At 36.0% G+C, this 23766-nt stretch overlaps 1 protein-coding gene across 1 annotated transcript in view; it reads left to right on the top strand.

Annotated features, from left to right (window-relative positions):
- The window catches only part of TRPM7 (transient receptor potential cation channel subfamily M member 7), a 43951-nt gene that overhangs the window by 5644 nt on the left and 14541 nt on the right, over positions 1-23766 (top strand). Inside the window, exons 5-24 of the mRNA XM_086757548.1 lie at positions 1319-1398; positions 6240-6453; positions 6991-7115; positions 7734-7905; positions 8769-8943; positions 10177-10300; positions 11207-11279; positions 11565-11665; positions 12552-12686; positions 14038-14091; positions 14648-14788; positions 15380-15511; positions 16135-16415; positions 16893-17121; positions 18336-18491; positions 19141-19284; positions 19927-20055; positions 21073-21357; positions 22488-22662; positions 23207-23339. Coding sequence (XP_086613674.1) covers positions 1319-1398; positions 6240-6453; positions 6991-7115; positions 7734-7905; positions 8769-8943; positions 10177-10300; positions 11207-11279; positions 11565-11665; positions 12552-12686; positions 14038-14091; positions 14648-14788; positions 15380-15511; positions 16135-16415; positions 16893-17121; positions 18336-18491; positions 19141-19284; positions 19927-20055; positions 21073-21357; positions 22488-22662; positions 23207-23339 — 3058 coding nt within the window. The remainder of the gene's footprint in view (positions 1-1318; positions 1399-6239; positions 6454-6990; positions 7116-7733; positions 7906-8768; positions 8944-10176; positions 10301-11206; positions 11280-11564; positions 11666-12551; positions 12687-14037; positions 14092-14647; positions 14789-15379; positions 15512-16134; positions 16416-16892; positions 17122-18335; positions 18492-19140; positions 19285-19926; positions 20056-21072; positions 21358-22487; positions 22663-23206; positions 23340-23766) is intronic.

Genomic DNA, 23766 nt, shown 5'->3' with positions numbered 1-23766 from the left:
GACAGATTTATAGTAAAAGTTCACTAAACCAAAATACTGGGAGGAGCTCATGATGGATAATGTGGGAAAGATCTGCTGAGTCTGGGAAATCTCTTGAAAGAGGGTGGGCCGTTGAGGAGCGGTTTTCCAGGGGCCTGTTGTACAACTAGCTGGTACATTCTTACTTGTAATCATTTCTCTGTTTTATCTTAAACTGATCTTGAAATAGGGGTGAGTGAAAAACCATCCATCTTTACTGAATCTTCTGTTACAATAGATGTGGAAAAAAAAAATCTTAATTTCTTTGGAGTTTCCGCAGACCTCTATTTAGGTACCTGTGTCTTGTTTTCCTCTCACTGTAAAATAGAACAAGCATGAAATTTCTCAAATTTTTCTAAAGTTAAAAATGTAAATGTAGAACAGGACATACTTTTAGCACTGAAGAAATTTTACTGTAGTCTTAATAAGGATTTAAAGCAATATTGCATAAGGTGCAAATTAGCATCCCAAGATTTTTTTCTTGTGCTAAAAATCACGTCTGAGTTCCTTTCCCAATGTATTGCTGAAACATGACATGGACATTGGACGCTATACATATTGTTTAGCAGGTAATCCTGAGATTGTCGTGTAAGATGTGGTTGTTTAAAGCAACTGAAAGGAAATTATGTCCAGCTATTATAGTAGGTAAGCATTTGAAGAAGTAAACATCCTTAATTTCATGTTTCAGAATATGTTTCAAGTTTAAGCTTAAAATATAGCTTAGAGATGCAAATCAAATTGGCATATTGAAATGAAAAGTTTCTTCATGAAGAACAAAAGTTATGACCTATTTATTGCTACTAGAAAAGATTGCCAGTGCTGTTAGAAAACTTCCTTACCTGCAATTTCAAGATGAAGATTTTACTTTAATAAAGAGGTAAATAGATGGAATTACTGTTATCTCAGCGTAGTGCAGGTAATTTTTAAAACTTTAACTGTGTTTTTTTGGTACATCTTTATTTACGTATTGCAAATTTTTGCTATTTAAATGTTAGCTTTGAAAAATATTGCTTTGGATTTTAACAAATTTGTGTATAAAATAAGTTACACAATGATTCTAATTAACTGAACTTTTAGGCAGTGCGAGATGCTTTTTTAGAGTCGTATATGGTTTTGTTAGTTTTTGGGAGACAGCAGAAATTAAATGACAATTTTACTTCATTGTTCAGACGCTGCTTGCCTTAATCTTTAAATAAAAAAAAACTCTCATGTTCTAATTTTTGTTTCCTTACAAAGCACTTGTTATTGCCAAGTTGCATGATTTGTATTTTATAATACTGTTACACTTTTTATTTTTCAGTCCCAGAAATCCTGGATAGAAAATACTTTCACCAAGAGGGAGTGTGTGTATATTATACCAAGTTCAAAAGACCCCCACAGGTAAATGAGAAATGATGCAAGAACTCATTGCTGCTCTTTAAAATTTAAAAAAGTTAATATTGTAAAAACAATGTATAATAGATTTTTGAACCAACTGCCCTGCATAAAATATTGTCTTTAGTTCACTTTTTCATAACTGGGCATTGTCACTCTTTGTGTTTAGCTTGGATTTTTTTTTTTTTTTCTTTCTCTGAAAGTACATTGACATTGCAGAAATCTCTAATAAACATTCCCCTGTTCTCTTTACTGCTTCTTATTGGTCCTCCTAGTGATGTTTGTGGTGTGTCTACAGTGTGGGGGTTTTGTAATTTTTTTGTGTGTGGGTTTTTTGGTTGTTTTTTTTTTTTAGTTTCTTTGTGGGTGTTTTTTTTTTTTTTTGGTGACATAGTTCTAAAGTCAGAAAGTCTCATAGAGATAGACTGTTTTGGAATTTAAAGAACAGCAGTGTGAACGTAGGGTGAAGTGTAAAAATAAACCTGATAGTGCAGGAAAAAGAGGTGAAGAATTCACAGAAGAATAAAGAAAAACAGGAATTATGGTGGGAGAAAAAATGACAAAAGAAAGACTGAAGAAATATTTGCTTCCAGTGAAGACAGATAAAATAAGAACAATTCTGATATCAAAGATTTCATATGGTATCTAGTAATTTTTCATCCTTACGTTCTACAAGGAAAAAATGAGGCTGAAAAATGGAGAAATATGTTTCTAGAAGGGAGTCTGAGACTAATGAAGAATATTTTGCGTATCTCACATGCTGCTTGTACCTTGTGCTAAATTAGAAATGTGAAATCAAGCAAGCTAGTGATACCTCTAAAGTATCTAATTTGTGGAATTTACCTTTGTTAAGTGTTACAGGTATAATTAAAGAGTTCCTACAATGACTGAACTTGATGTGCATAGTTATGACATCTGTGTCACAGACTAAATAGAGTCAAATTGAAAATAGATTCAAAATTGGTATTTTAAGGCAGTTTTGTCTCCTCAGAATGTTTGCTATAGTCATTGTGGATTTCAGATCAGCATTTTTTTTTAATCTTCGTATATTTGAGAGCATCTGAGAAACCTTTTCTTCTGAACTTCAGAAAACTTCTATTTCAGCGTTTTCCATGAAAAAAAGTTGTAAATCTCTTTTGTCCTGTTGGGGTAGAGTATTATTTTTCTTTTAAGAAGCTTGGTTTTGGGCAGAAAAAGAACAAAGTAAGTGCTGTAGAATTTTTAGTTATTGTAAACAATTCACCACATTCCTTGAAACCATGTGACATGAGAAAATTTATAGCCATGATTGTAGCACATGGAAAATTTGCAAATGCAAACAAAGTAATTAGGAAGCTGTTAAAATTTCCAGAGCATTTAATGAGGAACAAAATGATCTTCAGCACTTGCCCTTTTAGTTTAACCCATTTGTAGCATAAAGCAGACTTTATAACTTTCCCATCAGGTTTTGTCCTTCAGTTTAAGAATAGTTCACTGTTGTTCATGAATTATGCATGAAGGAATCAGATGTAGACAGGAGTGTTTGGTGTGTTTTGTTGATCTGTATCTTTTGGTATTGATAGTTACACTTTAACTGTTAGAGCAGATCTAAAGCTATAGTGCAGTATTTAAAACATAGATGATTAATAGCGGAATGTAACTTCTATAGAGGACAAAATTGAAAAATTGTTTGTGCTCAAAGTCTGAAAACAGATTAAGACTACTGTACAACACCTGTGTTTGTACGCTTTTGTGTACTAGCACTTAACCATGATTAGTTAACAGCTGCTTATGAAAATTATGGAAAACAGTGATATAAATTTATCTGCTATGCTAATTTTAAATGTTAAGAAAGCTGTTAGTGGGAAAACACGGAAAATGTTTAAGATGGAAGAGGGTAGAAATAAGGAATTATTTTTATATAATAAACTTTATGTAAAGACACTACTGCATAAGGTTTGTTCAAATGTATATTTTTCTCTACATGCAACTCAGAAATTATCAAAAAAACCTTCCCACACAGGCAGTTCAACTTGCATGTATATTGGAAGGATGAATTTGTCGAATAGATACAGCAATGTATATTTAGAATGAGTCCAAGAAAATACTGGTCTGTAAGTGACTTCTCAGCATCTAGCAAAATTCCTCAGTTTTACTGCAGATAATCCAATCTGAAGTATTCATGGGCTTCAGATATTAATAGTTCAAAGCCTGAAAACCTATCTGAAGTCTCAGAACTGAAGCTTTTGCATGTTTATGTGTTTTTACTTGCCAAGTATACTACAGGCATGTAAAATAAAGACAAACAAGTTACCAGGTTAAAAACGGGCAAATTTGGGCAGCATGTTTTCCATTTACTGGAGAGCTCTTTTGTTCAGTATCTTCCTGTTAGCACGAGTGGTCCATCCCTGCCCGCTCCCCGCCCCGGACCCTTAAATCTGGAGCTGGAGTTTACTCATATCTTTAAATATTTTTTTATAGATGCCTTCCAGGATGTCAGATTTGTCAGCAACTTGTCAGGTAAGAATTCTTTGTAATTACAATATTTAGGAATATTTTTTTCCACTAAATAAGTGCTTTCATAATAGGGTTTTAAAAAGTTTTGATCAGTATTGCAAATGACAAGTCGGTGAAAGGTTGGATATAAAACAACTATAACAAATTAATAAAGAATTGTCTGCAACTCATAGAGCACAGATTTATAAATGTTATATAAATTATTTGGCTTCAAAGATTCAGTTTCATCTGGCCTCCAACTTGCTATCTCAGTGAGCTTCAGTATTCTGCATAATAATTATGTATTGTAATTAATTCTTGCTATAAATATTTATGGCAACAAGTCTTGCTCTGGAAGAGAGGTTTATATAATATTTAGAATCTTTCTTTTCTAAATCTGATGTGTCTCTGTTATAAATAAAATAACTTCTCTCTTGTCTTATAATAATAGTGTTTACCTAAGTATTCTAAATGATGTGGTTGGGTGCAGGTGCTGTTGTGGCCGCTTGGTCAGACAACATGCTTGTTTCACTGCAAGTCTTGCTATGAAATACTCCGATGTGAAGCTGGGTGAAAACTGTCATCAGGAAATAGAAGAATGGTCAGTGGAAAAACATACAGAACAGAGCTCTACTGATGCTTATGGTGTCATCAACTTTCAAGGTGGCTCTCATTCTTACAGGGCTAAGGCATGTATGACGTTTTATTTTTATCTTCTTATTCTAAGTATGTTGATAGAGATAGTGGATGCTTCATTTAACTTTTGGAATTGAAGGCTGAAAACGATATAACCTGTATTGTGACAAACCAGTGCCCTCTACTATTCTAGTATTTTGTGTTGTGATCTGAATTCTTTCTAGTTTCATTTTTTAGTTTATTTTTCGTAGCAAACACTGCTCAGATCTATCAGAATTAGTTGTATTCATGTACAGACTTACCTTCAATTTGCAAATGCTGATAAGAATTCATAATCACTTCAGCAAAACGTTACATTAAGAATTCAGTGTCACTGTTTCAGACTTCATGAAAATACAACTTAGTCATCTGTGTTGCTTGCTTACGCACTACTGTTAAATTTTTATAGCACCTATTAAATAACCTATGCTGTCTTAATCCTCTATTCATAATTTTCAAACTCTGAAAAATAATTTTGAATTATGGACAGGTATGGAATATGCATCCATAGTAGTTTTGTTCAAAATTATTAAAGCATAATCCTACTGGTCAGAATAATTAAGTTTTTGGCACGAGGGCTTTAGTTAAAAACAACCATCACAATAAATCCAAATTTTGGAAACCAACTCTTAATTCACAAGTACGTATGTCCTGGAGGGGTTAGAAAACTGGAAATTCTGATGCATTCTGCACAACCATTTTGTAAAGAATTTCTAGTTGCAGTAGAAACTGTTTGATGCTCATGCAGTTATGAGGGCTCTGATGCAGTGTGGCTCCTGTGGCCAACCTGAAATGCTTGGAGGAGGGAGCTGTGTTCTTGATGCAGTCGGTGACACCCCAAAGAGACTCTGGTGCTCTAGGTCAGATCGCCTCTGCGGAGAGAAGGGTTCTTAGCAGAATTCTTTCTTGTTGGTAATAGCAGTGTTTGTGTTCCTTTGTACGCTTAGTATAGCTTAAAATTGCTGCACATCCTTTTCTAGGAGTACAGAAATAGCAAGCTGCCTGGACTCGTTTCTGTCCTTACTTCCGCAGAGCGCTAGCAGGGTTGCTGAAAGTAGCTTATTGGAGTAGTGATGGGTTTTTGGTTGAACTTGATTCAGGTAGGGCTTAATTTCTACATAATGTCCCCTCTTCTGTTGAATAGCTGACAGTAAAGATGCAGCAGTGTTTTTAACTGATCAATCATCTGCTTAATTTTATGCTGTTAAACATAGCAAGTTAAAAAGCTGCTAGTTTTGAAGCTTTCCATTAAAGAATGTAACTTTCCTTCCCACCAGGAATAGGAAAGGAAAAACAAGCAACTGTCTGTCTGTAAAACTTTGCAAGAGATGTGCAAGCCTCTCCCCAGTCGATGGCAGAACTTTTATAAAAGTTTCTACATTTAATCTAATTTAGAGATCATTCAATGCTCTCATAAAGGCTTATTTTTCTAGGTCACTGTGCCAGTAGGATGGAATAACACAGTCTTTCTATAGTCATTCCCTTTCCAAAACTGCTTTCAGAACTGTTAAGGGTCTCCTTCTTAATTCTGGAGGACATAAAGTAAGCTTACTTTATTTATTGCATCTGCTGCATCCTGTTCCATAGCCAGGAACAGGATAATATATCCTGAAATACATCCTGGTGGTTCTTTTTTACCCTTTGATTCTGTGATGATTTCTTTTAAGAACCTTTTAACTCTCCTCTTGTCCCTGCAGTATGTGCGATTGTCGTATGACACTAAGCCTGAAGCTATTCTGCAACTTATGCTTAAAGAATGGCAGATGGAGTTGCCAAAGCTTGTTATATCTGTACACGGGGGCATGCAGAAATTTGAACTTCACCCACGCATCAAACAATTGCTTGGCAAAGGTCTTATTAAAGCCGCAGTAACAACAGGAGCCTGGATTATAACTGGAGGAGTGAACACAGGTAAAGAAGTACCAATGAGTGTGCACAGATAACGGGATTATAGTTTGTAAGAGCCAAAAGATTTAGTGGATGCATAGCTTCATCTTAAACCAAAATAAATTTGAGTGACTTTGGTCAAGTGAAATTAAAATAATACATTGTGAACATGTGTAGTTGGAAGTGGGCTCCTGTTTTGTCCTGTAAAGAGAGACAACACCAAGGTGGGCTTTTCTGGGGCTTGTTTGGTTTGGGGTTTATTTTTAATTTCTCCTTTTTTAGTTTTTGTTTTTGAAACAGCAAGAGGAGAAAATTGATGAAATTCAAACAAGTACAGTAATGTACTGGAAACTCTTTAGTTCTTTCTAGGCTAATTAATTTGTTGAATTACTGATACATAGTACTTTGTTTCCTTCTAGTAGATGTAGCGTGATGCTTTTTCTTTGGTGTTGTGTGAAATAAGTTCCCAGATCCTTAAAGGCCTGGTTAACTAATAAAACACTTGTATTTCTTAATAAGATGCAACATTCAATACATTGAAATCTTTTTGTGCACAAACAGGTGTTGCAAAACATGTTGGTGATGCTCTAAGAGAACATGCTTCCCGATCATCTCGAAAGATTTGCACTATTGGGATTGCTCCATGGGGAGTGATTGAAAACAGAAATGACCTTGTTGGAAGAGATGTAAGGATAAATTACTTAATTGAAATAATTATTTACCTGGCTTTTTTTTTTTTTTTTTGACAAATCTACTCAAGCATGTTTCTTCACTTGCTTTTCCTCATTGGAATACTTGCTTTACAATGAAGATAGATTGACATCTGTGACTTACGGAAGATCATTAGGGTAAACAAATTACAAAGTGCAAATGTGCTAGAGGAGGAGCTGGTGCTCAAGTTCTTAATCCTCCCCCCCCAACTGATATTGTTGAACCAAATAACAAAAAATACTAAAGTATTACAGGGAATTCACATTTACGGAGGATGGTAAGTTGAAAAACTTTAATGTGAAGTCTTTGATGCTACTGTTTGCCAGAGCGGTCACAAGTTTTCCCCAAAGACACCTTTTCAAAGGATCTTTTCTCTGTTATCCTTCAGAACAGAATTCTTTTGTGATAGTTATCTGCTTTCCTGCACGAAGTTAAGAGCTACAGCTGTTGGTGTATCCTGACCCAAGGCATGCTTATATGTGTCAGTGCTTCTTGTGAGCCACCAGTTCTTGTGTCTAGACAAAAAGTTACCTTTCACATAAACAAATTAGTACCTTTACAAGTAAACAACATTGTTGTGTGCTTATACTTAGGTGGTTGCTCCATATCAAACCTTGTTAAACCCATTAAGTAAACTAAACGTCCTAAATAACCTCCATTCGCATTTCATTCTGGTGGATGATGGAACAGTTGGAAAGTATGGAGCAGAAGTTAAATTGCGGAGAGAACTGGAAAAAACTATTAATTTGCAACGGATCCATGCAAGTAAGTAATTCTGATGCCTGGGGGCTGAGTGTTAGTATGCTTTAATGAAAAAGGTGCTTGCACCAAATGTCTGAATGAGAAAATAGAAAAATTAGTCTTTTTACTTATGTTTCAAGTCTGAATGATTACTTCACAAATTTAAACTGCTGCTTTGGACCCTAGATATTGCTGGTAGATTTAGAATTTCTCTGGGACCAGAGAGGAGGGTTCTTTTGAATAAAGTTGTCAATTTTGCTTTGATAAAGTGAATGTACATCACTTGAGTTATTAGTATGTTGTCAGGCCTTGCTGACCTGATTGAGTCATGTTTTTGACATTGATCTTGCAGTTTCACAATGTGAGAATTGATTTTGTAAAGCATCATCTGTGTTTGTGCAAAAAAGCCGTGACTACTTTTAGTGTTTTCCCAGTTGTGGAGCAACACGTGTGTTTTTTCTCTTCTCGGAATGCTTTTGCAATACTCCCTGTCAATAGAGAGTTTCCATGAAACTATGTTCAATCATATACCTGTTGTCATCTTTGGAAACTGTTTGGGGGGAAGGTAGAGGGGGAGTTCCTTAAAGAAAAAAAAATCACTATTCTGCATTCGTTCAGGAATATTTCTGTGAAGAATCTCTTCTGTTTTGTAGACTGTTCAACTTCTTTGTATTTATCAACTTATTTGCAGTGCTGCCCCCCCAGCCCAAAGTATAAACAATGCTTGAAACTGTGCGTTGGCAACAGGTAAAATACCCGTCAGGCAGCATTTAAATTTTTATTCAATAGAAGGGAATGTACTTGATTTATTAAATATGTAAAATCAATCTTAGCATTTCCTATATACTTACAACATTGCCTGTTTTTTATTATTTGCAACTTTATAGGAATTGGCCAAGGTGTGCCTGTGGTGGCACTTGTATTCGAAGGCGGCCCCAATGTCATACTGACAGTTTTAGACTTCCTTCAAGAAAGTCCTCCTGTGCCTGTGGTAGTGTGTGAAGGAACTGGTAGAGCTGCAGACATACTGGCGTATGTTCACAAGCAAGCAGAGGAGGGAGGGTAAGTCCTAGCACTGCTAGCCACACTGTCAGTGGTACCTAGATGGGTCTTGAGGCCATTCCTTAATAAATTTGTGCAAGAGCTTTTTCTGTGGAAAGAGAAAGGCTAAAGGTGGGGAGTGTAATCTTGCCTGTGATGCAGCTTTCGGGGTTGACTGCAATAATAGTCTCTGGCTAAAGACCGAGACTTCTTTTCTAGTTATAGGTTCCTCCCACATACCTTGTACCAGTCACACCAAATTCTGTGGCGTGTGCTTGCTTTAGCAATACTTACAAAGAGGATAGGAAAAGTGTACGTGCCTGTATCCTAAACTGTGGGAAACGTCTCATGTAACTTCACTTATGTGCAGTAATGTTGTTACGTCATGGTAACTAGAGGACTCAGCTCTCAGTTTGTGTTAGCTCTGTTTCAACTTCAAATTTTAGCTAAGCCACAGGAACTGAAGTGATAAATGTGACTGTTTTTGAGTACAAGAGTCTTGCTCAGCGGAAGTCAGCGCTGACCAGATCTTCCAGAGGTGTGAAAACAACATAGAGCGTAGTGTGTTACCAAATGGCTTGAAAATGTCACTGAACTGCATTGAATGGGGATATTTTCATGCAGTTAGCTGTTGCACTGTAGTGACTTTTCTGAAAAGGGATCCGAAAGAGTTTCTGTGTTATTTCTTCTGAGAAGTCTTAAAATTGAACTTTTTATACGTTTTTGTTTAACGTAGAAAACATTTGTCTGTTTTAAGTGTAGTTTCAAACAATAAAAAGGATGTGCTTGTGCTCCACAATCCTTAGTGATTTTGGGTTAGCTGTCAGACTTCCATAAATCCTTAAATGTATTGGGTCCTTGCTGCCGAGACTGCCTCAGAACTGGGAGGCAGGGATCTAATGGAGCAGTAAACCAAACAGCTTTGTCCAGAGTAAGATCAGAAGGAAGTCTTATTCAGAGGGGTGAGTACTTAGTATTTTGTGTCAAAATCTTCTGGATGAGAGTAGCTGGGAGCTGGGCGTGGGAAGGAAAGGGAGAGAAGCTGAGTTACTTTCAGGAGGCAGTAGTAGAAAGTTGTAGATTAAGCAACCTGTTCCTCTTTCTAAAGGTTACCCAAGATTTTGCCACTGAAACGGTAATAAGCCTATAGATAGCAGGACTTTGAATGGGCATGTTGAAACTAATTAAAGGTGTTGTTGTTCTTACTGTTCATGTGTAACAATGTGTTTTCCTGTTTGTTTGTTTCGATGTCAGGAATATTCCCGAGGGTGCTGAGCCTGAAATCATTTCAACCATCAAAAAGACATTTAACTTTGGTCAAAGTGAAGCAGTTCATTTGTTTCAGACACTGCTGGAATGCATGAAAAAAAAAGAACTTGTAAGTAAATCTTGCCATAATTTTTTTTTTATGCAAAGTGTGTGCATTTGTGGGTATAATATTAAGTTATATCTCAATGTCATATATGATCGAGTCGTTCAAAAATCTCTTCTGGACATAGTGGATCTTCTAGTTATAGAAGATAGTTAAATACAGTTTTTGTGTCTATCTCATAGTCAAGAGAGACTTAATTCTTGTGTTTGTTTCTGGTCATCTGAGTTTGTTGTTGTTTCCGAACCTATTTGTTTTCAGATGACAGGATTCTGGTTTGTGTGTAGCGTGTATGTATTTTGTGTTTGGGTTGCTGTCCTTCTTTCTTGCCTTGATTTTTTGAAAGCCTTGGGACTTTTTGGCTTTTTATTTTTTGGTCTTTTAACTATGACAGTACTAACAAAAGTCTACTACCACTACATGTTTAAAGCAAAATCACTTTATAGAGCTTTATACATAGCCTGAGTTCAGGTACTCGTATCTCATTTGGACATCATGTTGTGCTGTTCTGAGGTTTAAAATTGTCATATTTGGCTAAACATGTTTGCTGGCAGGTTAATCTCATAATCTAGAATGAACTGGAGGGGTAAGCAGAATACTATGTGGTGGTTACAGACAATAGAGAATTGTAGTCATAGTGGGAAAAGAAGTTCAAATTGACTGAAGAGTGTAAAGGGTTTCTGCTGTGCTTTTTCTCATAACAGATCATCTTATGTGGCACTCTGCTAGGAAAAAAAAAAACAAACAGAGTGCACACTAAGTGTAAGTTTAAATCGAGGATCGGCTTAAATTGCGTTGAAGAAAACATGACATCTTAACGTATTCCAATTCCTGACATAGTCAAGACTGGAGCTAATCCCATTTCTCTGAAAAGAACTTTAAAATATGTTTTCCCTGTTTTACTCTTTTGGACAGATTACAGTTTTTCATATTGGGTCAGATGAACATCAGGACATTGATGTTGCAATACTTACGGCATTGTTAAAAGGTGAGACTTTTAAGAGTATTTGGAATCCCCAGCTATTGTTGTTTAGTGTTTATGTGATGGATTTTTTTTATAAAATGGAATAATCTGTAGTGATCTTTAGTTTTTAAGCAAATAATTTTCTACTTTGTTTTCTCATTGTATAATGCCATAATGTGTCATAAATGATGAAATATACTGTATGACTTTGGGGTGGATTGCTTGATTTGGCCTCTTTAGGAAGCAAGAATGTTTATTATCTTATATTTTAATTAATTTAACTTTTTTTCATTGTTTTTGCTTCTTAAGGCACAAATGCATCTGCGTTGGACCAGCTTGTTCTTACACTTGCGTGGGATAGAGTTGACATAGCCAAAAATCATGTTTTTGTTTATGGGCAACAATGGCTGGTATGTAATGGTCTGGATTAAGCAGAATGATGTTTTCTGAATGAAACTCAGCTTACTGTAAAGATTTAACCTTTTTATTTTAGTAGAGAGAAACTGTAGAATACTAACACATCTATTTTGAGGACAGTAATTTTTGCATAATGCATATTCTTAGGGCTGTTTTGTTATTGTGTAGTTGAAAATGGTTCAAAAATTTTAGAAATGTGCTAAATGTTCTGAATAACCAGGGGAGAAAAGACATTGCAGGTGTTAGATGCTCTTTCTTCCTTACAGTTGTGCGGTCACAGGAAGTTCTTAAGAAGCATCTAGTAAAATGCACTGTTGGCAGCACTGCAGTGTGTTTTGAGGGGGAGGATGAAGTGTCCATTTCTTGTAGTCTGCAAATTAGTTTGAAAACTAACTTGGGGATCTTTCCTTTTTCCCATATTACTGTACAAATAAAACACAATCTTAGATGAGTGTGCAGTCAAAAGTACGCATTGTAAGGCTTGTTGATAGCAACGGTGGTTTTGAGCATTTCTCTTTGAAGCAAGTTGTGCTTTAAAAGTTTTATGTCTTTGTATTTTATTCGATAGCAATCTATGAGAACTACTTAACTATGTTAAACCAAGCGTCTACTGCACAGTCCCAGGCCCTGTCAGTAGGAGATACCTATGGAAGAGTATAAAACTTGCTGAAGTCTCCAGAATATTCTCTGATCCTGTAGTTGTGTGGAGTACAGGGGATTTTCTGAACCAAGGGTGACATCTTTGTATTTTTAGGCATATAAGATTTCCTCAGCCCTGTACCTGAATGAGGTTGATGTGTAATCTCAGCACACTTACTTTTGTGCTGCCCTGTTTTACGGGTTCTCTCCAGGCTGTACCTTGTTACTGGTTTGTTGCAGGTTGGCTCTCTGGAGCAGGCTATGTTAGATGCCCTCGTGATGGACAGAGTTGCGTTTGTGAAACTTCTGATTGAAAATGGAGTAAGCATGCACAAATTTCTTACAATTCCCAGGCTGGAAGAACTTTATAACACAGTAAGTGAATGGTTGCTTTTAAGCTACTTTTAGAACAGCTTTTTAGTTGCTCAGTGTGTTGTATAGCGAGTCATGTGCGCCACTCGGAAGGCCATGGGGTGTTGATAGGAAAGGCGTCTTGGCCTGAGGTTAAGAGTTGAGGAGTGCAGTGCTGTCTGGCTCCTTTGTAGTGCCACAGCTGCCTTCTGGCTCTTCAGAAGTGATACCAGGAATAGTTTGTCAGCAGGATGTTCATCTGTGTCTGATGTTGGGGATAGAGACTGAAGAGAAAACTGCAGCCTTGTTGTGGAACATATGAAATGCGTAAACCGCAGTGGGGAGAGAACGAGAGAAAGTCAGATGGGTGAAACCTCTGCACAGAGGATGAGGTCTATCAATAGTGTTGTTAGGCCTTGTAAGATTAATTCCATCTATAGCAGTTAATAGTATCATAACACTTGTAAAAATAGTCTATTTTGTGAACCCATATAGGTGTAAATATTAGATTTAAGAATTTTAAGGTAGTTTTGTGTAACACTAAGTATCTTAACAGGAAAAAAAAAAAACTTTCCACCAAAAAGTAGCTAATGTGAGTAGGACACAAATGTGACTTAAGCTTACATTCATAATAATACTCATTATCTGCTTTTTGACCAAAAAAAAAGGCGGAGGAAGGAATTCTTTAGCTAATAAAGCTCTGTAAAGGAGCCCGCATGATGAGATTTTTTTTTGGTGTTTGTTTTTTTTAAATTAACCTTTTATAGTATTGCTTTTACATACTTGATGTGCTTTTGATTGAGTTCAGTATGGGAGCTAGGGTAACTGTATGTCTAAAAGTGTAACAGTTAATGTACTCACAGGAAATCAGAGAAGGAAGAAAAATCCACTTTGGTAAAAAGAGGGAATGTTCATACTAAATAATTAAAAAGTAAGGGAGCTTTTACTATGGATCCTGCAACACTGTAAACATGAACATCAGTCTGTGCATGCTCTTGTAAATTAAAAAGTTTTTTTAAAAACCTGTCTCTGTAATATTTAATACTATAAAGAATCCATAATGCTGCTGTTTGTGTTCTGTTGGTTTTTAACTTATTTTCTTTTTGGACAAGCTATTGGTGTATTAGTTATGTCCCAAATTAAACCAGAAGTAAAATGAAACAAAAGAAGGAAATAGTCTATGGTATAGTAATATGGTAGTTTGAAATATTTGCATTTATTTGATAGGTACTGTTTGTTTAAAAATGAAGGGATTTTTTTTTTTTTTTTGGCCAACATACAAAAATATTTGGCTTCTACTGTAATCTTCTCATGTTGTCATTGCACTCTAATTTCTCATTCCAAATTTCCCCCCTCCCCTTTTTTTTTCCTAAAGAAACAAGGGCCAACTAACCCAACACTCTTTCATCTTGTTCGAGATGTCAAACAGGTATGCTGTAAATGTAGAAATATGTCAAATTAACAATGTTAGTTTTTTAACGATTTGTTAAGTTTTACTGTCAATTTAATCTTAGCTTTATTAATTGGGTTTTATTGTAAATTATAAGCTACCTCTACAGTCATTCTGTTGTTTCCAATATTTGCTGCAATATAGTGCCCTGCTGCCAGAAAGACGTTTAACTGGATGAGTGTTGTCTTTTTTACCTTATTTGTAATTGTTTTGCTTTTTAGGGGGATTGAAAGCTGACAGTGCCAGCTAGGAGTAATTTGAGGTGTTAAAACAATAGACAAAAGCCAGTCTGCACCCCTACTGAACAGAATGAACATCTGCCCTGCTAGGGGAGATCGTACAAAAAAGAAGCTGTAACCTTAACTCCTTTGAATTTTATAAATATTGAGCCATGTAGATTTTAATTTTTTTTAAATCGTGAAAGATATAATTTGTATTTTATTTAGACCTGTGTTGTATCATGTAGAAACACTCTAAGTGAATTTAAGATTATAATTTGAAAAACTAAAAATACCCTTTTTTTTTTTATTCCTAGGGAAATCTTCCTCCAGGATATAAAATCAACCTGATTGATGTGGGGCTGGTTATTGAGTATCTGATGGGAGGAACATATAGATGCACCTATACAAGAAAACGCTTTAGAGCTATATACAATAGTCTCAGCGGAAACAATCGGGTATGTGGCACTGGATAACAGGACATGCTGATTCATAGGTTCTCAGTTAAAAAAAAAACAACACATACTTTGGAGAAAAATTGGATCCAAATTGTTTTCTTCTTCTTGTCAATGGACTGCTTCTTTTAAAAGCGATAGTGAGGCCTATGAGGGGGCAGCTGGTAGCTGTTTTGGGATTGAGAACAAATGAAAGGTTTTGTTGTCCTGCTCTTTATTTTAGCACATCTGAATTCTTTCGCTGTTATTCCCTCTTTTCCTACTCACAGGGGAAGAATGGGCAGTAAACATGCAGGTTCACCAGGCTTGGGATGCAGATACCTTAGCTTCTTATAAAGCAACAAGTGTAACTGCCAACTTTGTGACTTCCAAAAAGAACCAAACCACAAAATAAAAAAAAAAAAACCAAACCTTGTTAAATATCTAGTGAAAATTCTGGTTGTTGCTGTTATATGAGTTTATCACTGTTTCAGTAGCCAAGTAACTGTTTAATTTCTCAACTAATTATCTAGCTATAAACAGATTATTTTATAATGCCTAGGAGGTAAGAGTAAAGAAACCAAAGCAAACCCCTTCCCCTTATTCTTGTTACAGCGATCTGGGCGAAATCCTTCAAATACTCCTCAGATGTGTAAAAGCCATGAGCCTTTTGGTAACAGGGCAGACAAGAAAGAAAAAATGCGCCATAATCACTTCATCAAAACAGCACAGCCATACAAACCAAAGGTACAGACGTGTGAGGGGCGCACGGTGGGGTTTATTTTAAGTAGTTAAAGAGCAGAGAAGCTGTTTGAGATCCAAGTACCAATGAAGTGTGAGTAGCAGCAGTTTTACTGACTTTGGTAAAGCTGGAATGTCAGCCTTGCTTTTGTCCTTGATTATAGGCTGTCTAGCATGGTTACAGGATTCTTTCTGTACAGATTATTTATCTTTCCGTGTAGTAGTCTTTGGGATAAGCTTTGATATCTTAGGGAGCAAAAAGCTTATCTTTGGCACAGTTCTAGCATGAGAGGGATTCACGTGGCTTTGTAGACGGAGCAAGAGTTGGCCATGTGTTACTGACTATGAGTAGTCTCCACGAGTTCCTCATTTGTATGTGGGTGTATTAGCTACTGCTTCTCTTTTGATGTATAAATCAAAGTAATTCAGTCTCCCAGTTATTAAAATGAACTGGACTCAACTGAAGTTTTTGAACAAAAGTTCCAGCTGCATTTCAAGTCTTCAGAAATTATTTTTTCTTTTTTGTAATTATATGTAATTTGATACTGGATCGCTCAGCATTTTATTTCAAGTAATGTAATGACGAAGTTTAGAGATTTAAAATGTAACTTTCCGATTTTATTTTAAAGATCGACACTGGTGCAGAAGAGGGAAAAAAGAAAAGAACCAAAGATGAAATAGTAGACATAGATGATCCTGAAACAAGACGTTTTGCTTATCCTCTCAACGAGCTGTTACTTTGGGCGGTTTTAATGAAGAGACAGAAGATGGCCCTCTTCTTCTGGCAGCATGGGGAGGAGTCCATGGCGAAAGCCTTAGTTGCTTGCAAAGTGTATCGTTCAATGGCATATGAAGCAAAACAAAGTGACCTTGTTGATGATACTTCAGAAGAACTGAAACAATATTCCAAGTAAGTTACACTTACATTGTTAAAGATATTTTCTTGAAACTTGCAATAAAAGTAGTGGGCTGTATATGAACAAACACCAAGCTTTTCTATTAGCACACTTGAAGACAATTCCTTTTTGCAGAAAGGATTAAGTGACACTCTAGTACTTTTATATTAGATATTGCTCTCTCTTGAGAGCTGTTACAAGTCATGACTTATAGTTAAATTATAACAACACTGAATATACCGCTTAATTCCATGTAATTTCCTTGTGTGTTTTAACAGCTATTTGAGGCCTGCATATGATTTTAATAGCAGTCACAGATTCACATGTTGTAGTTACAAATTTCTGTAGGATATGTCTGTACAGAAGGGACAGGTAATAGTCCATTCAATTTGTCCTACTGGGAATTTGATTATACAAGAAAAGTCACTCTAACCTCAAGGTCATTTATATAGATAATAAATTTTGTTTTATTTTTTTTTTCTTCATTCTAGTGAGTTTGGTCAACTGGCAGTTGAACTGTTAGAACAATCCTTCCGACAAGATGAAACTATGGCAATGAAATTATTAACCTATGAGCTTAAAAATTGGAGCAACTCAACTTGTCTGAAGCTAGCAGTGTCATCAAGGCTTCGTCCATTTGTAGCGCATACTTGTACACAGATGTTGTTATCAGATATGTGGATGGGAAGGCTGAACATGAGGAAGAATTCATGGTACAAAGTACGCATTGGCACGGTTTATTGGTGTAGAAAGGATCAATGGAATTTATATTTAAATGGAAGGAAAACGTGTGTTTAAATGCTATTGGTATTAAGCTTTCACAACTATAGCTTTTGTTAATAAATCCTGTAAAACAGTCTCCTATAACATAATCACAACTGGAAGTATTTACTGTTAACTCTTCTTTTGACACTCTATTATCTTTTCAAATAAGGTACAGAAATATAGAAGGCAAAAACCAGGCAAGTAGCCTTTAATCAGAGGCTTAAAGAAATTATATGAATACTAATCCACTACTAAAATCATAGTGGTAAAAAACATTAACAGACAGAAAACTCGCTGTAAAAATTATAGTTTCCTGCATTTTGGCTTTTTACAGGCAGCACGTAAGACTTGATGTAGAAAAGCTTTGTGTATATCCTATTTTGGAGGAGGAAACTCAACGAAAGCAGGGCAGGGAATGAAACAAGGGTAGGCACATCTGGGATAGGTTTTCCAATGGTGCCCCTTGTGATATAGATCAGTTGAACAAAAATGGGAGTGGCATATTTCTTTGAGGTGGTGTACCAAAACCTAATTGTTGCTAGGAATATAGTGAAATACAACTTTCCTACAAAATATCTGCAAGCATCATTTAACTTCTGACCTACTAAAATCCTCTTTGATAACCGATTAACCACTTTCTTGCTTGCTTTGTAACAGCCTAATGACAATAAATAGCTTTCACTTATTCTCTTCCTCCATACCTTAGCTCATTTTTCTACTGTAAGTTGAAAAAAAAACCCACATCAAAAAAAACAACTCCCCACTGCCCAAAACAACCAAGACCACAACCTCCACTCATGCATGTGTTTTAAGTACACCTCAACAGTACACAATTCCAGAGTTTCTGGGAGTGGATTAAAGAACAGAGTGTAAACAGAACATCTCTGGCTTGGAGTACATTCTTTCTAGTGGCTTTTAGGTTTGGAATTTGTTGATTCTTCCCCCTTCCTATATCTTCAGGTCAAGGTACACTCTATATGTGATCTTAGCCTCTTAAATGTGTATATAAGTGATAACAACTAATTATTTTCTACTTTTTTTTTTTTTTCCTCGATACCAAGCAAGGGGAATTTGGATAATATATTTTTGGGGGATATTCTGTGTGTTAGTGTATTCTGATGCTTCTATGTAGTTGTGAACTATTTGCACTTAGTCTTCATCTTTTCCAGGTGATACTGAGTATTTTACTCCCTCCTGCTATACTGCTGTTGGAATATAAGACCAAGGCTGAAATGTCACATATTCCTCAGTCTGAAGATGCACATCAAATGGCAATGGATGACAGTGAGAACAACTTCCAGAATGCGGCAGATGAAATACCTATGGTAATGTGGGGGGGACATATGGAAAACATTATTCCGAACTTAAAATAAATAATTGCATTTTACTCCGCTCTGGTGAGACCCCACCTGGAGTACTGTGTGCAGCTCTGGAGCCTCCAACATAAGAAGGATGTGGACCTGCTAGAGCGAGTCCAGAGGAGGCCACGAAGATGATCAGAGGGCTGGAGCACCTCTCCTATGAGCACAGGCTGAAAGAGTTGGGGCTGTTCAGTCTGGAGAAGAGAAGGCTCCAGGGAGACCTTATAGCATGGCCTTCCAGTACCTAAAGGGGCCTATAGGAAAGCTGGAGAGGGACTTTTGACAAGGGCAGGTAGTGATGGGACAAGGGGTAGTGACTTTAAAGTGGAAGAGGGTAGACTTAGATTAGATACAAGGAAGGCATGCTTTGCTGTGAGGGCGGTGAGACACTGGAACAGGTTGCCTAGGGAAGGTGTAGAGGCCCCATCCCTGGAAGTCGTCAAGGCCAGGTTGGATGGAGCTTTGAGCATCCTGGTCTGGTGTAAGTTGTCCCTGCCTGTGGCAGGAGAGTTGGAATCAGGTGATCTTTAAGGTCTCTTCCAACCCAAACCATTCTATGAGTGTACAAAAGCATGTATTTCTGTATGTGAAATTAACAGTCCTTTCATTTTAGGAGGTGTTTAAAGAAGTAAGGATCTTGGACAGTACTTTAGAAAAGCATGATATGGAGACTCCAGCAAAACCTAAAAGACTTCCAATTACTCAGAAATTTTATGCATTTTATCATGCACCAATTGTGAAGTTTTGGTTTAATACGGTGAGTTTTCTTCTATGTAATGTGTATTTTATTTGGAAATCTAATGCAGATTTTTGGGTTATTTTCCCAACATGTAGCTCTGATCTGAATCAAAGTTTAAGCACTTACCTTGCTAAGCTGGAAACGAGAAGTACTTGGTTTTGAAAAACTGTGTATGCACATCCAGTGCTCTGTGGCTTGGGTTTTTAAGTTCATTATGTTGGCTTTGAGAAGTACTTTTTTTTTTTTTCTTTTTTTTTTTTTTTAAGCTAAGAGAGTAATTAACATGAACACTTTTATTCTGTCCTGAGTAATTAGTTTCATCAGATGCTAGCAGGAATTGTATAACCATTTATTAGGCTAAAGTGTTCATGCACAGCTTTGTTTAAATTACTGTAACAGAAACTCTAAAATTTGTATTAAAGGAAAAGTAATAAGAACAAAGCTTGGCTAATAAGAAGTAGCTTATTACAGCTGTTCTTCCTCTTCTAAGAAGAAAATGTTTGTATCCCCTTATAAATAATAACTTGTCTGCTTAAAGGGGTAAATATAGTACTGTGCTCCTACTTGCAGCTTTCATTGTATACCACATGAAAAGATTCCATGCACATCTATAAAGAACCCTTCAGTAATTATATGTATAATTTTCAATGCTTTTTTTAGTTGGCATACTTAGGATTCCTCATGCTCTACACATTTGTTGTTCTTGTAAAAATGGAAGAATCGCCGTCTGTTCAAGAGTGGATTGTTATTGCTTACATTTTCACATCAGCAATTGAGAAAATTCGTGAGGTATGGTTGTAACAGTCTGGGATTGTAGTTTTCTTTGTTGATTAAATCGGTATGCCTTAAACTGTGTTTAGAAACAAGAGACCCTAAGAAACATCAAGCATCAGAGTACATTATATAATAACTTTATCTTAAACTTTCGTATAGGCTGCTTGTTTTGATACCAGTGTTGTTTGGCCTACTGCTTGGCCTTAGGTTGCTTTTCTTCTGTTTCCAATGGGGAAGAGATGGAGGTCTGTATTTTTTTCCTCCTGGATTTCAAGGAACTGGCAGTGACATCCTGGTCTGTTTTTTTTTTTTTTTTTTTTTTTTTTTCTTCTTCTTTTTTGGTTAAAATTTCCACCCCTGGAGTTTTGTTTGTTTGTTTGTTTGGGGTTTTTTGTTTGTTTGGGGTTTTTTTTTTATATCTATAACTCACTGTCTACAGGTTTTAATGAAACAAACAGCCTTAGTTTTCTGAGGGGTGAAATATCTGTCTGTTTATTAGTGTCAGTCAAACTCTACCACTATGACCGAGATGACAAAACAAGAAAAGCTTTGTTGAAACAGGATAGCTATCACAACGATAACGTTTTGGTCAGCAAAAGCTTTTGAGAAGTTCTATATGAATGTTTAAATCAGAGATAAAAAGTTAATTCTAGTACCTTGGACCCAACTGAAGGGGCAGAAACTAGGGCTCATTTTTGTAGCAGTAACTACCTCAAAAAAAAAAACCCCAAAAAAGCAAAAACAAAAAAAACCCCACAATCCCCTCACCCCACAAAAAAAAAAAACCACAAAAAAACCCCCCAAAACAAAATTCCTTCATAAATTGTTCCTACAGAAGGCAGCATACATCCTCCTTGTCCTTGTAGTGAAGCTGCCCCAGTTAAATACTGGTTTTGATTCCTCAGTGTGAGACAGTTATCCATTTGACTAGATATTTTATTTTTGCAATTTACAAAATGTTACTGCTTCGTATATGTCAGTGTTGGTCCACGTGCAATCAATGTGAACAGACCTGACTTATTTTTCTTGCAGATTTTTATGTCAGAGGCTGGGAAGATTAATCAGAAGATTAAAGTGTGGTTCAGTGATTACTTCAATATTAGTGACACAGTTGCCATTGTCACTTTCTTCATCGGGTTTGCATTGAGACTTGGAGCAAAGGGGAATTTTGGTGAAAACACTTACAGAGAAAATTATGTCTTTGTTGCTGGAAGAATAACGTACTGTCTCAATATAATTTTTTGGTATGTGCGATTACTGGATTTTCTAGCTGTAAATCAACAGGCTGGCCCTTATGTTATGATGATTGGGAAGATGGTAAGTACTACTTTTGTTACTATTTTTTTTTTCCCCAGCTGAAATAATTTTTTCTTGCTGTGTCTGTTTACAACTTTTCTCAAAGTTTTATTTAGAAAAAGGTTGCTTATCCTAGAGTAATATGTCAACAACTTGGTGTGCAGAATTAGCTAGCTGGGATATAACCTAATGTGTTTCAAAGCAAGCACAGATAAGAAGGCTTCTTTTATTATGGAGCTTTCTCTGTCACATATCTGTTAAAAAAACAAAAAAAAAAAACAAAAAAACCCCCAAGCTGGCAAATCTGCCTTCTCTGGTCTGTTTTGTTGTTAGATGTCAGAGACTTGAATGAACATGATGATGGCTTTGTCTTGATTCATTTACCACTGCTTCACTTTTGAGTTTGAGATTTATTTATAATTGTTTTTCTTGCCTTTGTGCTCTCTAGTGCAAGATTTTTACTTTGTTTATGTCCTAAAGCACATTTGCATTTTGAGCTGTGGAAAACTGGGAATAGATTGTCGCTCTGTTCTTGTCTTCGCTCACACAAAAAATATTGAAATAGTTTTAATTTAAAAATAAATAACTTGGCTTTCCTGACAGTGAGCTATCCTAAATATTTTAAAAGATTTTAAGACTTGAGAACTGTAAATAAAAAAGTGGAAGGAGTGTTTGTTTTTCTTCACCTTATAAAGTAGTTCCTATGAAGATGAACCCTGTCATTGCTTAAAAATGAGGGCATCAAGTTGCTGATTACCTTGATTTCTTGCAAGAGGCACAGATTCTGTTTTTCAGCCTTTGGAAAACTACCTCTGCATTTTGTGCAGCTGTTGAGTGCATTTAGGAAGGAATGTTTATGAGCTGCTACTCATCCACATAAAAGGTGTTTGAGTTACAAAGGAAATATCTCAGTTGCATTGGCCAATGCACCTTACAGTAAATGCACCGTAAGAAAGGACAGGAAGAAACCAGGTTTTTAACAGGGTTTGTTATTTAACAAAATTTTTTGACTGAAATGCAAGTGTCCTAGACTCTTTTCCTCATAGAATACATAGAATTCATCAAGCTTACACTGTCAGTGTAAAAGTGTTTAAAATTGCGAAATCATAATTGTGACCTTGTGAGTTAATCGACCTTTTTTGTGTTAATAGGTGGCCAACATGTTTTACATTGTGGTGATTATGGCGCTTGTACTACTTAGTTTTGGTGTTCCCAGGAAGGCAATATTGTACCCTCATGAGGCACCGTCTTGGACTCTTGCTAGAGATATTGTGTTTCATCCATACTGGATGATTTTTGGTGAAGTGTATGCCTATGAAATTGATGGTAAGACACTGCAATTTTGAAGCAAGTAAGGAGAAAACTTACTCTGATAAGATCTTATTAAAATCTAATTTTCTGAAATGAAATGCCTGGTATTGTTGATGTTGATTCCATTCATTGGATTATGTCCTCTGTGTGGGTTGCAGCTGTGTAACTTCTTCACTTGATTTTTTCATTATCCTTTATAAAGCTTGAATGACGTAGAATGAAAACTCTACTTAATCGCAATTTCTCACAAGGCTATTCCTAGCAGGATTTTGGAATTTTCTTCCACAGTTGTCATGCCAAAGTTTCAGCTGTGGTGGTGTATTCTGCTTTTTTTGAATCCAATAATTTGATTATAACATAGTATTAACCAGAAACTTGTCTCCTGTATTTTTCTACTGTATTCCTAAATGCATGGAGACATTTTGGATTGCAAAACCAGTGCATGATAGTTGGTTGTTGCAATCTTTATAAGGGATCTTTTTTTTTTTTTTCCTGTCTATACCTACTGGAGTTGTGAAAGTTGTACATATTTTTTCTGTGTCTTTTTTTCCCAATGCAGTATGTGCAAATAATTCTGATGAAAAAGTTGCTCATCTCTGTGGCCCGGGAACATGGTTGACTCCATTTCTTCAAGCTGTCTACCTCTTTGTACAGTACATAATTATGGTTAATCTCCTTATTGCATTTTTCAAGTAAGTATAAGGATAATTAGTACTTTTTGCTAATTCTTTGATTAGTTTCTATTTCACTGCAATAAGATTACAAGATAAGAACTGATGCTAGTTCAAAGCGATCTCATTTGCTGGAAGTATTTTCAAGTTCTAAGGTTGGTCTTTGTCTCCTCACCGCAAGCTCGTGACTAAGTAGGGAAGTGTGTGATGTGACTGGTATGTGTCACATCTCTGAGGCCAGGAGAATCAGAAATTAAAGAGAATTTGAAAGTATTTTGTTACTTCCCTTTGTCTGAAAAGAAACAAAATTATTTCTGGATCTATGTATTGACTGTTGTTTCTAAATTCATTTAACATTCTCTAGTTGGTGGAGTTGAATTGTAGTAGAGTAAATTGTCTAAAAGACAGTTCTCTGCAAGTGTTTGATCTGTGGGAATATGCAGCTCAC

This window comes from Chlamydotis macqueenii, chromosome 12 (genome assembly GCF_036417535.1).
Source record: "Chlamydotis macqueenii isolate bChlMac1 chromosome 12, bChlMac1.mat, whole genome shotgun sequence".
NCBI lineage: Eukaryota > Metazoa > Chordata > Aves > Otidiformes > Otididae > Chlamydotis > Chlamydotis macqueenii.
This window is presented reverse-complemented; position numbering and strand designations above follow the sequence as displayed.